The sequence below is a fragment of the Astatotilapia calliptera genome, chromosome 3 (assembly GCF_964374335.1).
Source record: "Astatotilapia calliptera chromosome 3, fAstCal68.1, whole genome shotgun sequence".
Lineage (NCBI taxonomy): Eukaryota > Metazoa > Chordata > Actinopteri > Cichliformes > Cichlidae > Astatotilapia > Astatotilapia calliptera.
This window is the reverse complement of record NC_137424.1, coordinates 73,950,968-73,967,360: the sequence shown is the minus strand read 5'-3', so window position 1 is coordinate 73,967,360 and position 16,393 is coordinate 73,950,968. Positions and strand designations below refer to the sequence as shown.

General features: G+C 40.4%; 2 protein-coding genes across 2 annotated transcripts in view; both read right to left on the bottom strand.

The window, feature by feature from the left end:
- LOC113017823 (butyrophilin-like protein 2) overlaps positions 1-16,393 on the bottom strand; it is a gene marked incomplete at its 5' end in the record, with an annotated part of 237,182 nt that overhangs the window by 144,278 nt on the left and 76,511 nt on the right. The gene's annotated exons all lie outside the window — the stretch shown is intronic.
- On the bottom strand, positions 4,157-5,719 carry LOC113017814 (phospholipase A2 inhibitor and Ly6/PLAUR domain-containing protein-like; the record flags this gene model as incomplete). The annotated part of the gene is made up of 4 exons (XM_080291930.1): positions 4,157-4,856; positions 4,966-5,076; positions 5,311-5,454; positions 5,533-5,719. Coding segments are annotated over 4 exons (645 nt in total), but the record flags the coding sequence as incomplete, so codon positions are not given.

Genomic DNA, 16,393 nt, shown 5'->3' with positions numbered 1-16,393 from the left:
TGGCAGCAGCTGATCTGAGATCCTTTATTGGACAGAAGGACTCTGCTCTGTGACGTCATCAGAGAGACGGCCTTCACTCTGATAGATCTGACGTCATGTCTGCACTGCGATGATGAAAGCTGATAAACACATTGTTATTGATCCATGAAATCACCTCTGTCCTCTCAAGTGTAGCTGTTTACAGAGCTGAAGAAGTCCTTCATCATCAAAACAGACAAACATGTATTTCCTGTATTAAGTGACGTCATCCTCACTCTGACCTCTTACATACATTCTGTTCAGTTTTCCTGCTGTAAGAAATAAACTGTGTGAAAATAGAAATGCAGGGAAACATCCATTAAGTGAACAAAGTCCAAAGAAATAAACTTGGACTGTTTTTTGAAGCCTAAATAAAATGTGAATAAACTTTATAGATACATTTGAAACCAGCTACTCTGTGACTTTACACACTCACACAGTAACAGAGCTGATTCCTGATTGGAGCAGCACAGAGTTAGACTTCTTTTCTGGCTGTGGATTGGTTCGTCAGGATTTCCTCCTTTACAGGTTTAAAAACAATCTCTGTTTCTACATTTTTTGACCTCCTTCTTGTGTCTAAAGGTGAAGCAGCACCAGCCTCCTCTGATCCTCATGTTGTAGCTCTGTGTGTCCAGCAGGGGGCAGAACACCTCCAAACTGTGCCAGCAGCTCTCACTGTGAGCTCAGACGTTTGTGGACACTCAGTTTGTTTGAACATAGTAAATAATCAGAGCTTCTCACACTGTTTATGGGGACACCACCTGCCCGAGGGTGTACTGTGTCAGAGAGGTGGTGTATGGTGCTGGGTGTAGTCTCTCTGCTGGTTCACAGTTTTTACTGAGGAGCTGTGTTCATGTCAGGAAGGTTTCGTCTGATCACTGTGGTGCAGTTTGGTTTACTCTGTTTCTGAGTGTTTGTAGGATCAGTCTCTGCAGGTCACCTGATACCTGGCAGTGAAGTGTTTATGAATCAGCTCCGTCAGATTTAATCCAACAGAATAACATGTAAAACACTCCAGGGCTTTTACTCTGAAACTTTCTCCAGAGCTGTCTGGAGTTTTCTTACATTAAAATATTCTGGGATTACCAGACTGTCCACATCATGTGTCCTACAAAACTTTCATCCACAAATATACCCTGACATTAAACCCAAATAGATGTGAGAGCGAGTCATTAGTATCAGTACTGTGTGTGTGTGTGTGTGTGTGTGTGTGTGTGTGTGTGTGTGTGTGTGTGTGTGTGTGTGTGTGTGTGTGTGTGTGTGAGAGAGATAGTCAGGTAACTTACTGGGTTACTGCACATGCTCACACCTTTTCAGCACAACAGGTGCAGTTTGGTGTTTTACTGCCTCCTGCTGGAACAATGATGGCAGCTCTCAAGACTTTATTGGTTATTGTCATTTCGTGTTACACAGCCTGAAACGAAATACTGTTCCTCAGCAGCCTCTACAGTGCAATAACCAATATATTTTAAAAAGAATAAATACAGTTTAAAGGGAATAAGTTTAAAAAAGAGCAGCAAAAAAGGCATAAATAGCTTAAAATCTAAGTTCTAAAAAAACTTCCAGTTTTTATTAATATTTTATTATTTATCAAATTATTATTATTGTTATTTATTTTTTATTTTTTTTGCCTGTCCCGTTTGGCTCTTTTGCATCAGAATTGTTGTCTAAAGGCAAAGAAAGATGCCCAACGGATTTACTTTACCAAACTGACCATCCCAGCCTTGCCGTAATGGTCCATTTGATTCACCCTTTATTGTTTATTTTATTTTCACTTGCTGAATACGGGACAGACTTGACTGGGGGAAAGAAGGCGAGAAAGAAAGAGAAACAGCTGAGAAGAGGGACGGGGGAGAAGGGCAAAAAACAAAAACCAACAGAATGGGCAGAAAAAACAAAAGAAAAAGAAAAAAAATGCATATATCGATCACCTGGATCACCTGTTGAGAAAGAAAAAAGAAAAACAAGCAGAAGAGAACAAGAGTAATAGAATAAACAACATCACAATGATATATGGGAATATGACAGTAAATACTAAATGTTAAACATTATTGTGCAGCACATAAGATCAACAGAACACAGTGTGCTTTGAGGTAGGAGCCAAAAGGGTGTAGTTTGTGGGTGTGATCACCCGTGTGTACACCTGTGAGCATGGACGCGCTTGTTTTTTGTTTTTTTAAAAGGTTCCTTCATGTAATAATCTGCTAGAGGGTGTGGGGGGGCCACAGCCCCGTCCTCCAGGGCGTGAAGCAGGTGTGGAGGAGATCAAAACTCCAGACATCCAGAGGCCCCCAGAACACAAGAGACCAAGGAAGACCAACAGAGGGGCAGCTGCGCCACTGTCCCAGAAAGAGCTGAGGAGAGTCCCAGATGAGGGCTCACTCAGCAGCCACAGGGGAGTTGCAGTGACGCGCCCGTGAGCTCCGCCGGCAGCCAGCTGTGCCTGAGTGACCGAGCCCCAGGCCGAGAGGCCGGGGGCACCCCACCTCCGAAGTGGCCCGAGCGAGCCCCAGGCTCCAGGCCCCGATAAGCGGCCGCCAAGGAGTGAGCCGGTGTGTACCTGGACGCCCATCCCCAGACACAAAGAACCACCAACGCACCGATGTCTGAGGGAGTCCGCCACTGGCAGGGGAAGTGGTGGTGGGGGGAGATAGGCCTCCAAACCTTGGAGGGCCCGAGATGTCCCCAGAGAGGTGGCGCCTGACACCCAACCTGACATATAGACACAGACATACAGGCACACACAGATACTAACATCCATTCCCACCCTCATGCTCTCATGTGCACTCACTCCACACTCAACCAACGTGGAGACAGACATAAAGAGACGCTGTACACACGATCACACACCTTTGCATATTTTGAATGTGATTTGGCTAACTTGAATGACTGAGTGCCTTGTGGATAAGTTACCAAGCAAATTTAATCCATCCATCTTCCTCTGCTTATCCAGGGACTGTCACTAACCAAATTTTTAAGCAGGAGAAAAAATAGCACTTTTAAGGACATGAAAAGCTTTATTGACAAAAACAAGAAACGCTGCCCCTGTAATCTTTTATTTACAATATTGTATTTGGTTAAAATGTTCTGATGGTTCAAATATTTTATATTATTTAGTTGTTGCAAAATAATGTGTGTGCCAGTCTCCAATGAGACATTTACAAGTGTGTAACAATATACTATGTCTATATATTTGCAGGTAAAGAGGTAAAAACAGTAAATAGTTTGACCTTGGTCTAAAGATAAGTCCACACGGTTGCAGGGAATGTGTGAAAGTTGGCTGTTAATTCCCATTATGTGTGGTTACTGTATATTACTGGTAGTGATGTAGATTAGCCATGATGCTACCGATTAGCAGCTGGAGCTAATTTGCCCGTTCGTGTGGAAACCTCGTGGCGCTGTGGTGGATCTCCACCTGTACTGGGCTGTAATCACAGTGGATTCAGACCTGGGAATCACATCTTCTGTTTATGTTTATTTCATCTATGCTACTGTAAGAAGTATCGGTGTTTTGAGTTTGAAACAAGCCGGGCCACTCACCATAATGCAGTGCACCTAAGAAACTGTGTACCAGTGTATAAAAGTGTTTTTATATATTGCAGAAGATACAGTAAAGGCAGACTCACAAAGCTGCCTAATTCTTTTTAATCAAAGTGTGTAACATATGACATTTTAAAGAATTCTTCATGTGGACATTATCCATGTTTTATTTGTGTAACACAAAGTCACTCATAATGTGACCTCTGTGTTAAATGTAGCAGTGTAGTTTTCATCTCAGAAATCTCCACAATTAAAGAAGAATAACAGCCGTGTTGCATTATTCTTTTAATCCTGATCTTGCTGAGCGACTGTGTTAAAACTTCTTTAAAGAACTGAATTGTTGTCTTATTAATTGCGTTCATTTGATTGATATTTCAGCTTCATTAAAATTTCTCTCTTGGCAGAGGTGGAAACGTCTTTTTTCCCTCTCTCTCTATGTTTCCCTGCTTGGCTTGTACTGTACGTATAATTATGTACACATGTTGTGCAACTGGAACCAGATGATGTTTGAAGATTTGTAATTATCTCGCTGATATTTTCCAGAATTGAATGATTGTACAACATATATATTTAGATTCTTAAAAGAACAAGACTTGGGTGCACAGGTATACATTTATTTGAGATTTTCTCTAATCCACAAGGCACAAAAATTCTTCAGGCTTAAATATCTACATAGACTCACTGAAATCTTTTAAGAAGTGGTGCTAAAGCTTCTACAGAGCCAAGATCTGCTAAAACAGTTGTGTGTCAGTACAGGTTAATCTGATGTGTCACCAAGACTGAAGCTGCCACATTCAAATGAACATTGACTCTACATCTACATCATCAGCGTGCGTGTCATTCATAGAAGCTGCTGGGAGAGTTCAAGTAACATAATAATGAGTATACACACTTTGTACGTCAAAATGTTTTAGAAATGTTAAAGAAAACAGTATAAATGTATAAAGGACTTAAAGAAATTAAAGGAGCAAATTTTAAAATATTTGAGGAAGGATAAAAAGTAAAGACTGTTATTCATGAAACTATATTTTCATCCAACTCTTGGTAAATAAGTGGTTTAAAGCAAAACTGGACTGTGATCTTTTTTCCCGTCAGCTAAGAGAAAAAGACCAAAGAGATCAGCGGGGCCACAAAAAGCAGGAGGTGGGCTGTTGTACTGCTGGCTCTGTTGCAGAGGTCACCCTGGCAGCAGCTGATTTCTCCTCCAATGACTGCTGAGAGCTGTTCAGTTGCTGAATGTGAACAAATCGTCTTGGAGGCACAGCCCTTTACTTTAGTAGTTGTCACTCCTGCTTTCACTGAGAAAACAGAAATTATTCAACTACAAGTTTGAAAAAAGAATCACTGAATGTTCCTCTAAGCAGAAAAGAAGAAACATGCAGAAACGTAATGCTGTAGGCCCATTACCTGCTGCTGAGATGCAGTAGTCCTCATTTCCATTGCAGCTGAGAGTTTTGGTGCAGTCCTTTTCATCACACTGGAAGCACTTTTTCCCATTTGGAGAGGAGATGCTCCAATCTATGAAGCACAAAAATATATGTCATATTTCTTTCATTGATTATTCCATCAAGTGCCAAAAAACTTCAGATACGCAAATACTGGATTCTTTCTCATCAAGTGAACTTGGTGAGTGAAAAAATAAATTGTCTTAAACCTCATTTTGTAACTTTTTTCACATAATTAATAAAATCTAGTTATTTATCACAACAGGGAATACTATTCCACAATACCAAGAAACATGGTGTGAATTACCAGGGACATCTTGAGAGTTGCAAAGATCAGAGGTGCAACACATGGTGTTAATTACAGCTTGGGAAAATCCAAGGTTGAGTGAGCCATTGAAGCACTGATCAGGTGTAAAACAGGTTCTCAACACACGTTTATTTTCCAAAACACCTGAAACCAAAGAGGAACCACTGTCAGCTCAGTAAGGTCAAAAAAGAAAAGAAGAAGAACTATAAAATAAAATCTCACCCATTTTTGAATTCATTCTGGATGAACCACAGCGAGTATAGGACGAAGGACAATCTCTTGTCCCAATGCAGACTCCAGATGTTCCAGGTATGCAATCATAGCATTTCAATGGGCAGGCTGAAAAACCACAAAATATTTTTAAAAAGAGAGTTAAATCATGTTTTCTTGCATTAACTGTGTGGATAAATTATGAAACACTGACTAAAATAGATTCAAACAAAGAACAAAAAAAATCCTTTACAGGAAGTAGACACATTGCTGGGTTGTACATGTTGTAAAAGCAATTTAAAAAAGTTTCATTGAAAATTAGAGTACACACTTCCTTTAAAAGTACAGATAACTGAACAAAAACTTGCCTTTAGGGAGCAGCACGATCCCAAGGATCAGCACAAGGATCTGCATCGTGAGATGATCAGACAGAAGTGAAGTTTAGTTTAGTTTCTGTTCAGGTTATAAGTAATTCTTATTGGGGGAGTGGTCTCCTCTCTCTGACCACTCCTTAACTCTTCCTTTGACAGTGAAGGAGCCTGACTATCACAAATGTTTATTTGCACAGCAAATATTAGCCTTTCTTCAATTTGTAAATTAACAATCATACTGGCAAACACGTTATTTGAAAAGATCTTTGAACTTTTAGATGCTTCTGAGATCCTATGAAAGCTCGTAAATAATCAGTTCAAAGAAAAGGCTAGTTCAACATTAACACCTTGAATAATTTGAAAATGATTTGGTTCAATCGGTGACTAGCTTTGGGAAAAGCCACTAATGAAATGTAATCAGTTAAAATCCAGGTACAAAACTCTTGTGCAAAAATACTGTACAAATATTACTAGTTTACTAGTGGACTAGTTGCATCAAAGGTCGCACTTCCTGCTGTCGCTGCTGTATAAAAGTAAATGGGAGGAGAGAGACCCCACCCTCTACACTGAAAATGTTGCACTTGTTCCACAGTGTTACGACCGGGCTCAAAAGCCACAAAATAAACATGGAAACTAACACTGGAATTTGACAGGGAAGAGGGTGCAACACACGGGGATTAGCGATGGTTTATGTGGGAGCTCAATGTTTAAAGACGTTCATGATGTCTTTGTAAGCAAACCTATTTAAAAGGTAAACATGAAAGAACGTCTTTCTACATTCATGTTGGTGGTCCTGTTTTTTTTAATTCATGGATTTTTAATGGTAGCAAATGAATAAAATGGCCTAATCAGTTATTCTAAATGTGAATAGAAGTTTATAATGTTTACCAGTTTTTCTCAGTGAGAATAGTGTGTGACAGCTGACAGCGGCATGGTCAGTATTCGGCTGGAGCTTTGAAACCATGGTGGAGGATGCAGGGTTTCCTCTATAGCCGGGGAGCAGAGAGAACAGTGGGTATGCTCCTGACCCAACATGCAAAAATAATTGCATGTTATTATTATTATGTTATACTTATTATTATTGCATGCAATAATAATAAGTTTCTGAGAAAAAAACACGTGTTATAGAATAAGAAAAGGTGTGGCCTGCACCTCAGACGTGCTGCTTTGTTTACAGCGGTGGTCTTCAAACTTTTCACAATAAGTACCACCTTATAAAATATATGGCTCTTAAAGTACCACCTTATGACCGACATTATAGTAGTATTTAACACCATATACAGTTTACATGAGAAGTTTTTATTTCTTATACTAATTATATTTAATTTAACTGTCATAAACAGGATGTGACACGTGATAATAATAACAACTGTACTGCATTAAAACATTCACAGCAGGTTGGATATCCAGTCATTAAGTGATGAACCCTCCGTCCAGGTCCAAACTACTCTGTGTTTATCAAGGCTGTTGTGTTTTTAACATGTTTAAATTCTTTGTATCTTGCTCTTTTTAATCTGAACAGGCCCCTAAAACGAGGCAGTGATCACTGTCAGACTCTCTTGGTCTTTGTTTCCATCGTTCGTTTTGAAGCTCAGTTTTTAAAACCTCATGATGTAACTACAGCCAACACATACAGCAGTAAATTAAAGACTAGACTCGTCGTATTGTGGATGGATTATCTCAGTTGTTCTCGTGACTGAAGTTTGGTCCATTTACAGCACCTGCCATGTGATTGCATTTGTCCCTGACCATCGGGAACCCTCATGTTAACTTGCAAAGGAAGATGTTTGGAGGGGGTGAGTGCAGGTCTGTGTCAGTGTACATGTGTATGTGTGTGTGTGTGTGTTGTGTGCAGTGTTGGGACTAACGCGTTACAGTAACTACGTTATTATTGTGGTAACGAGCACGGTAACTAGTTATTATACCAAAATCAGGAACGCGTTAATCATTACTGGGATTTAGATAGGCTCGTTATTCGTTCGTACTTTTCTAAGTAGCTGACAGCTGGTAACTGTGCAGGGGCGGGTCTAGCAAAGTGTTGCCAGGGGTCCAGGTAGGGCATTAACAGGGAAAGGGGGGCACAAAGAAATACTTTTCTTTCTTATTCTCATTTAAAATATCTAGCATTAAAAAAAATAATTATCTGAATCTTACAACAAACGATTGATAGATTGATACATATATACCATCAGAACAGTGTACATCACTGTCACAACAGTGTTTGTTTTCATTCAAAGGCTTTATGATTTTTCCTATAATGGTGGGCCGGTCTCTAGTCTAAATGCCCGGGCTGATTTTTTTTGTCGCAGTCCAGCTCTGTATGCAGCTGATCTGCAGTCTGGTGTTACCTACATCTTCCTATTCAGAAGCAGAATTTCCGAGTTCTGAGTACAATCAAAGCACCACGACTGCAGTTTTTGTGTTGGTTGTAAAAAGCAGGCTAGAATCATGGCGGCGGTCAACAACGGTCCAGGCGTGGGATTTCTCTCGTGGAAATGTGCACATTATTTTTTCCTTTCTATTGGTAGGTGGCACAGTGCACTTGTGGCAAGTAAGCAAGTTAGAAGACTGGCAGTCTGGCTGGTATTCAGTTACGGAAGCAACACATTAACAAGAGAATTCTGAGTAAAACCAAAGTTACATTCCCTAGTAACTAGGTACTTTGAAAGTAATGAGTAACTTGAAGTAACTGAGTTACTTTTGATAGAAGTAACTAGTAATGTAACTAAGTTACTAATTTAAAGTAACTTACCAAACACTGGTTGTGTGTGTTCTGTGCACAATCACGAGAAAGTGTCCCTTCACCCAGTTAAGCAAAAGTCAACAATCTTTGATCAACGCGGCCTTGAATGAGGGGAAAGAGAGTCACAACAAACAGTCTTATTATCTAAAGCACGTGATAGCAGAGCTGTACTCAATCAGAGCATTGTATATTATTTAATCGAAAAGGTTAAAAACCCACATATATTTGCATATATTATAGAGGCCAACAATAGTACTGAACGATGACCGTAGAAAACATGGACGACCTAACAGATGTAGCAGCTGCAGTCACGGAGAAACTTTATCTCTAAAATGGCCACAACAGTTCCTATTTTCATGGCCTGACAGTGTGAAGCCTCCACCTACATCACTGAACTGCTCCACCCTGTTCGACTTCTGTACTCTTCACTCTGTGACCTTCTTTAAACAGCTTGGTTCATGTGTTGCCTTCATCAACACTGTGTTTGTATGTCTGTAAATAAGAGTTTTGGTTGTTGTTGTTTATTTAAATGAAAGAAACAATGATAATGAGTGAATTCCTTCTGTGAATGAATGAAACATGAGCAGTATGTAAGTTTTAATAAAGATTTGCATGTAAATGCTCTTTACTCTGAGGATCCTCAGCCATCACTGTGACACGTGCCTGTATGTGCACATCTTTACTTTTAATAAGATGTTTCAACATGCAGACGTTAATCTAACACAGTAACAGCTGCCTTTGTTTCAGATCCAGCTCATTCCAGTTCACTGACAGAGACAAAGTTTTGGTGCTGCGATAACGACTCTGAGCCGATGAAGCTCTGATAACTCTGATAACATCTCCCTCCCAGTAATAAACTCCCAGCAGCAACTGCCACAGGCAAATGGGCATGAGGCAGGGTAGTTTCACTTCCTGTGTGGTGGATCATAAATTTGATTAGTTTTGAAGTTGTACATCTCTGTTCCTTACATTTCATGTCATGCCCTTATTAATGTTTTATTTGTTGCTTTGACTGTTTTCGAATAGAATATGCAGTGGGAATATAGAGGGAGATAAGTAGTGAAAGTTTTGCCTGGGTTGATTGCGCGTCGATCCATTGTTAATGCCTCAGGGCTCCAGTAGGTGGGTTCGCGCGCTTCCTCCTTCACTCAATACAGACGAGTGAGAGTGAGAGCTGCGTGTCTGTGCCGCTCTTTCACCTCTCCTCACTATTTCCCCTGTTTAAGGTAACTGTCATGCACAAATCTGTATAAATGTGTGTTACTGTTGATTATTACATTGTTATCATTGTTCATTGTAGCGGAAGATGTGAATTGCGGACTATTTTGCTGAGAAGTTCCAGTTAATCTCTGTTGCTGCGTATGCTAGTTTTTGCTATTGCTCCGCCATATTGTGTGAAGATTTTTCTGTTACTATCTGTATAAGTTAACTACTGAAAGACATGCAGTACTTAAAGTATTATTTCATTGCTGTGGAAAGTTAGTGACTGTATCAGCTAACATGTGTGAGTTAAAAAGATGTTTTTGTCTAATGCTACAGTTCATGTTATCTAAAGTATTCTCATCAGCTAATGCAGCGAACAATAGTGACTTAGTTTGGATACAGTTGTCCTGAGACTGAGTGCATCCATAAGAATATTGTTTTGGTTGTATTGCTTCTGAAACTCAATACAGACGAGTGAGAGTGAGAGCTGCGCGTCTGTGCCGCTCTTTCACCTCTCCTCACTATTTCCCCTGTTTAAGGGCACAACACCTGCAGTTACAGTAAAACAGTCTTTGTAATTCACATCTGTGTGACTCGTTTAAGTTTTTTGTCCTGACAGTGAAACTCTTACAGATACAGATGTGACGAGGCTGCTGCACATGTTAGTAAATCTGTCTCTAAATCTGCTTTATAATTTCAGCCTTTGTTGTGAACACGTATTTTTCAAACAGCAGGGTCAGACACACTGTGGAAAAGTAAGATGCACGTTTTGTAGTCCATCTTCTGGTAATTGTAGTTTTAACCCTGTAGACGTCCAGCATCACGTTGTTAATGAGACAGAGTGTAAGGTCATTCTCAGCACACGGCTCTGTTATTTCCTAACTACTTATCAGTTCTCCTAGTGACCTTTCCTTCACCTCATTGGTGTTTTCGGACTGTTTATTAAAAAAGGTTGACAGTTTGATTACAGCTGTTCAAACTGATTTCCTGTTCCTTGTATATTTGTCACACTTACATGTTTCAGATCAGGAAGATGTAGCTTTGGATTTGTTCCCTTAATAACAAACGCCTTCATTTACAATCTTTATTTTGTGTTTGATCTGAAACATTTAAGTGTGACAAACATACAACCTGCTGTTGTGTTGCTTTTGTGTGCTGCTGTCACTGATGGCTGCTGCTGCTGTGACAACAGACACACAAACAATTTGATGTCATCAGAAATCACTCTGGAAACACTGAGAGAAAAGCTGATTTACTTTCACACTCCAACACTGTTATTATGTCCTACAGTTTGAGTGTGTAACAACACTGCCCCCGTGTGGTCAAACTGGAGCATTGCACATGATAATTCTCATCCACCAACCTTTTTAGACCTCCACACACATCTGACCCTGATTTAGTGGAGTCTTTAGAAATTTCAGTGTTTCTAAAGTCTATTTCCTTTCTTATGATAATTTTAATTATTATTATTTGTTTTTGTTATTTTATGTGTCATAATCTTTTATTTTGTAGTTGTTTCAAAATGTTTTATTCTTTGTATCTGTACTTTATGAACTAATGAGGGATCAAAAATGCTGTAAAAATGAATAAAAAGCTCAAACTTAGACCCTCCTGTATGTACTCAGGTCTGTAAAGCCCAGCAATGACACCTGGTGGCAGAGAGGTTAACTGCAGTCACGTGACCGTCCTCTTTTTGCTGTGCAGTACAGTGTTATTTTTGTACCACTATTCTGAGGGCACATGAAACATTTGAGCGCATGTAAAAAAAATAAATAAATAAATATGTGTTGCATTTTGAGGAGAGATTTATTTTGAGCAAAGAAAATTCATTGCTGCGTGCAAAAAATGTATTTCAGTGTCTGCTATTATCCATATACACACACAATAACAGCCCATATCGCTCAGTTTTTGCATTTGCTCTTGCTCAGATCTCTGCGGACCTGCTCGCTATGTGTTGCTGGCACTCTCAGCAGCTGTGTCCCAAAACGTCGGCTGCATCCACCGGAGGCTGCATTTGAAGGCCGATTAAGTTATAGTCAGGCGACGAAGGCTGTCCCAATCCATAGACTCCTTCAAATGCGTCCTTCACAATTTGAAGGATGGGTTGGGTGTGTCCTTCGTGGCCCACCATATCCCAGAATTCAAAGCGTGGCCCAGCCAATTTCAGTTTCCAACACTGGCGGCCACTACTAAGGTTTTAAATTACTTTTATTAATCTTTCTTGGTCACAAAATAAACTTTTAACATATTTTCAGGTGAGAAAGTAGTCGTGTAAATTTCAAATATCTGGTTTATCAAGACATCACATATTTGCAAAAGTCCGCTGATGTTTTCGGAGACGTCTCTTACCCACCAGCTTGATAGGGCTTTAGAGCGTGATGTCATGGGAGGAGGCGTGGTCACGATTTTTGGTCGAGCCGCCATGTTAGTAGGCCAAACAAAGGGCTACAGGAGCAAAAGCAGATGGAAACATCAGCTATGGCTTGTACTTGCTGTGTTGTCGATTGCAGTGTTAGATCGCACGATAGGGAAAGAAATAAGCTGGAAAATGGGCTCTATTTTTACCGTTTCCCCTCCGGGAAGCAACGTGAGGGATCTCATGTATCTGATGTTACCAAACGAAGATGTCGGGCTTGGAGAGCAGCGGTGAGACGAGCTGATATCGAGTTCTCTGTCATCATTTTTTGTTGGTGTGTTCTCCACATCTTCATTCCGATAAGTTCTAAAGAAATTCGTATTGCTCTTTATAGGCTTTTAGTTTTATTTTCAATGTGCTGAGGTCATAGAAAATTAGAACAAACAGCCTAACGTCTCTTGGCATCCAGGCGCAAGCAGTCTCTTTGTCTTTTGTGCTGATTTTACGCATGGTTCTGGCAGACCTGCTTCCAACAGTGTGTTTGTTTTGATTTGTGGCTTTCTAACATGGCGCTGCGATCCCACAATGCACTGCGGCGTGACGTCAACTCTAAAGCCCTATAGGGCACACACAAACACACAGTGTTGGAACGACGATTACAAGATGCTTAAAAGAAGCTCAAAAGAGAGTGAACTGTATAGAGACCGATTGCGTCCAGAGGCGAAGCGGCGGTACTTGCAGAAAATAGCGTGCATTGGAAATGTGGACCCGTATGAAATACGGCCGTGGAGTAGAAACCCTGAAGACCAACCGCTACTGACGTAGCCTGACATATTTTCGTACCTTGTCTGTGGAGTCAGCGCATACAAGTGGTCATTCAAACAAAGGTAAGTCAGCTCGAGTACTGCGAGTGAAACGCGTTTGATTTCCCTGCAAACATTCAGATTAGTGCAGCATAAATTCATTCATGAGGGGAAATTACAGTGAGAACATGTGGAGACTGTTAGAGGGATAACATAGTGAGTTCAGTGCATTGATGTGACATTGTCCTGAAGGATTGTTATTCTTTATGGTTGAAGAAATTGCACTATTCATATTTATTATAAATAATCCTAATTATACATCTTGCTTCCATGTTTGTATCCTGTGTCACTAAAAATACATTTTATTTTAGTTTTATACATTGATTAATGACCTGCAGAATCTCCTTATCATATTAAGTGATTCATAATTGTCACTTTATGCTTTCTCCATCTCTAAAGTGATGACATCCTTGCATTACATACTTTAGGTTCATTTTCTGCAGGCAGGTTTCTGACAGAACAGGCAGATTTAGAATATAACATGCAGCGTTCTATAGATGGACACATAAAGAAATGCATAATTACATGTATGTGCTAACTTTCTAAACACTTTGTTACATTTATGATAAAGTAGATAAAACACATTTATGTCGGCCTTGGCTCATAGTTCTTGTCTTTAAATGAACTTTGTCTGTGTGTGTTTCAGGTCCTGCACTCTCAAAGACTGAATGAACCAGCATCGCAGCCATGGGTCACTGTGAGCATCACAGGGAAGGTTGAAGCCGCCCACTGCAGCTGTATGGCCGGAGTCGCAGAGACCTGCAGCCATGTCGCTGCTCTTCTGTTTAATTTCGAAGCAACAGTGTTGATCTGTGGCACAAGGACTGTTACAGATGAACCTGCATACTGGGTTTTGCTGGGTAATGTGACCAAGATACAGCCAGAGGTTGGCCATAAGATGGACTTCTCTTTAGCTGCCCAAAAAAGGCTCTTGATCAAAACATAAACAGACCATCTGTAGTGACAGGTAAAAGGAGCCGTCCTCAAAACAGAAAAATCCCACCTGCTACTGTGGAGGAGTTGTCACTGCTATTGGATACTTTGCTGGAACACAGTAAAGCTGTGGGTTGTGGGAATGACCCATAATGTTTTATCTAGGGGTCTAGATTTATGCCTGTAGTGCACTGCCGTGTAAATAATTTGCATTTACTGAATATGTACTGACTGAGTCCCACTGTTCAAAAGTTGAATAAAGAAACAAACTAATTTTTGCCTCTTTTTTTATTAAAACCACTTTATAGAACATCACATCAGTTACAGTGTAGAATCCATGTTCTTTATAGTTTACAAATGACAAAATGTTTACACCAAATCATGAGTGTTTACATGATATCACCCACTACTAACATTACTTTATTTACTGTATCTTTTGAAAAAATACAGCACAAGACTTAAGAACATTTAACAGGAGCAGGTTTCATTCTTCCCTGGTTTTATTATCACACTGTTCACCAAACGCAGCAAACCTTCACCATCTTATCCAGGAGGGTCACCTCTTCACCCTCACATGGAAGAAGTAATCTGATTGGCATGGTGGTATGTTTGAAGCAGGTCCCTTGAGTAGCGCTGGAACTCAGTCACGATGTTTCATCCATTTAATAGGCTGGTTTGCTGCAATAATGCCAAATAATTAGCAACTCTATAAATAGAAGGTAGTTCTGCAAAATCACTCAGTAGGATGTTTGTTCTAATTTGTTATGAGCTCAGAGCGCATAGAAAATGAAACTAATAGGCTATAAAGAGTGATATGAACATATTTAGAACTTACCGGAATGAAAATGTCTGGAGCACCAACAGATATCTGGAGATGGAAGAGAGCTGCACGTCAGCTCGTCTCACAGCTGCTATCCAGGCTAGACGCCTTCGTTTGCTAACATCGATACACGAGCTGCTCGTGTTGCTTCCAGGTTGGGAAAGAATGAAAAGATAAACCCTGTTGTGTGTGCCTTCGCTCCCTTTTCGCTTGCGCTTTGTTTAGACCCCCAAAATGGCGGCCTAAACCAGCGTGATGTCACAGGGGTGGGCGTGGAAAGGATTTTGGCCTGATGCGCCATTTTCCAGGACCAAACAAAGCGCAAGCGAAAAAGGAGCACACAGCTATGGTTCTTCAATGCTGGCTGTAATGTTCGATCACACGACCGGCACAGGAATAAGCCTAAAAAGGTTTTGTCTTTTTATTCTTTCCCAACCTGGAAGCAACATGATAAGATAAGATAACCTTTATTAGTCCCACATGTGGGAAATTTGTTTTGTCACAGCAGGAAGTGGACAGTCTAAAATTTATATAGCAAAAATTAGAATACAACAAGAATAAAATACTGTACCCAACTGTACAGAATAGAATAAAATAAAATACTATATACAGTAGAATAAATAGAATAAAATATACAATAGGATAAAAATAGAATACAAATGCTTTATACAACTGAGTAAAAATACTACATGGCGGACCTTACAAAACGAAGGCGTCTAGCCTGGAGAGCAGCTGTGAGACGAGCTGATATCCAGTTCTCTTCCATCTCCAGATATCTGTTGGTGCTCCAGACATTTTCACTCCGGTAAGTTCTATATATGTTCATATCACTCTTTATAGCTTAATAATATTATCGTTGGGGCTCTCGGAGGTTGTAGAAATTGCGAACAAACATAGAATTAAGTGACTGTGCAGACATACGTGCTATGTAACGATTCGCTAATTCTTTCGCACAACTGTAGGGAAGCCTGCCTATGAAATGAATCCAACAAATCCAGACTGGGTACCAACGTTACACACATTAGCGGTTTTTGATACAGGCGACATGGGCGGTTGCCCGGGGCGGCATCACGGGCATCGGCAAAAAAAATAAAAATAAAAAATTGCTCGTACTCATGCTGCCCCGACATTAGCCAGCGCATATTGGGAATGGCATAGGCACCAATCGGTTTTCTATCGGCCATTTGCTGGGAGTAAGGGCGCCCTCCGTTTGCGAGCTGCGCCTGCTGCTTGCAGCACAGGGAGGAGAGTGCGGAGAGGGCGGGGGATTCTCTGGCTGGAGCTGCATCTAATAACCAACTAACTAACAATATTAATAATTTCTACAAAAAACTAATTTAGCTCTTCTAGATGCAGAAACTTCATCACACAAGTAAGCACAGCCTGATTGGAAATGCGGCATAGGTAGGGACAACCAGTCTTGTAGTCGTCCCCATTCACTCTCCAACCAATGATCACCTTCCAGCTGGAACTTACATAAACATAAAGGAAAGGAAAAACTCAATGCATCATGGGAATCCCCCGGCAGCCTACGTCTATTGCAGCATAACTAAGGGAGGATCCAGGGTCACCTGGTCCAGCCCT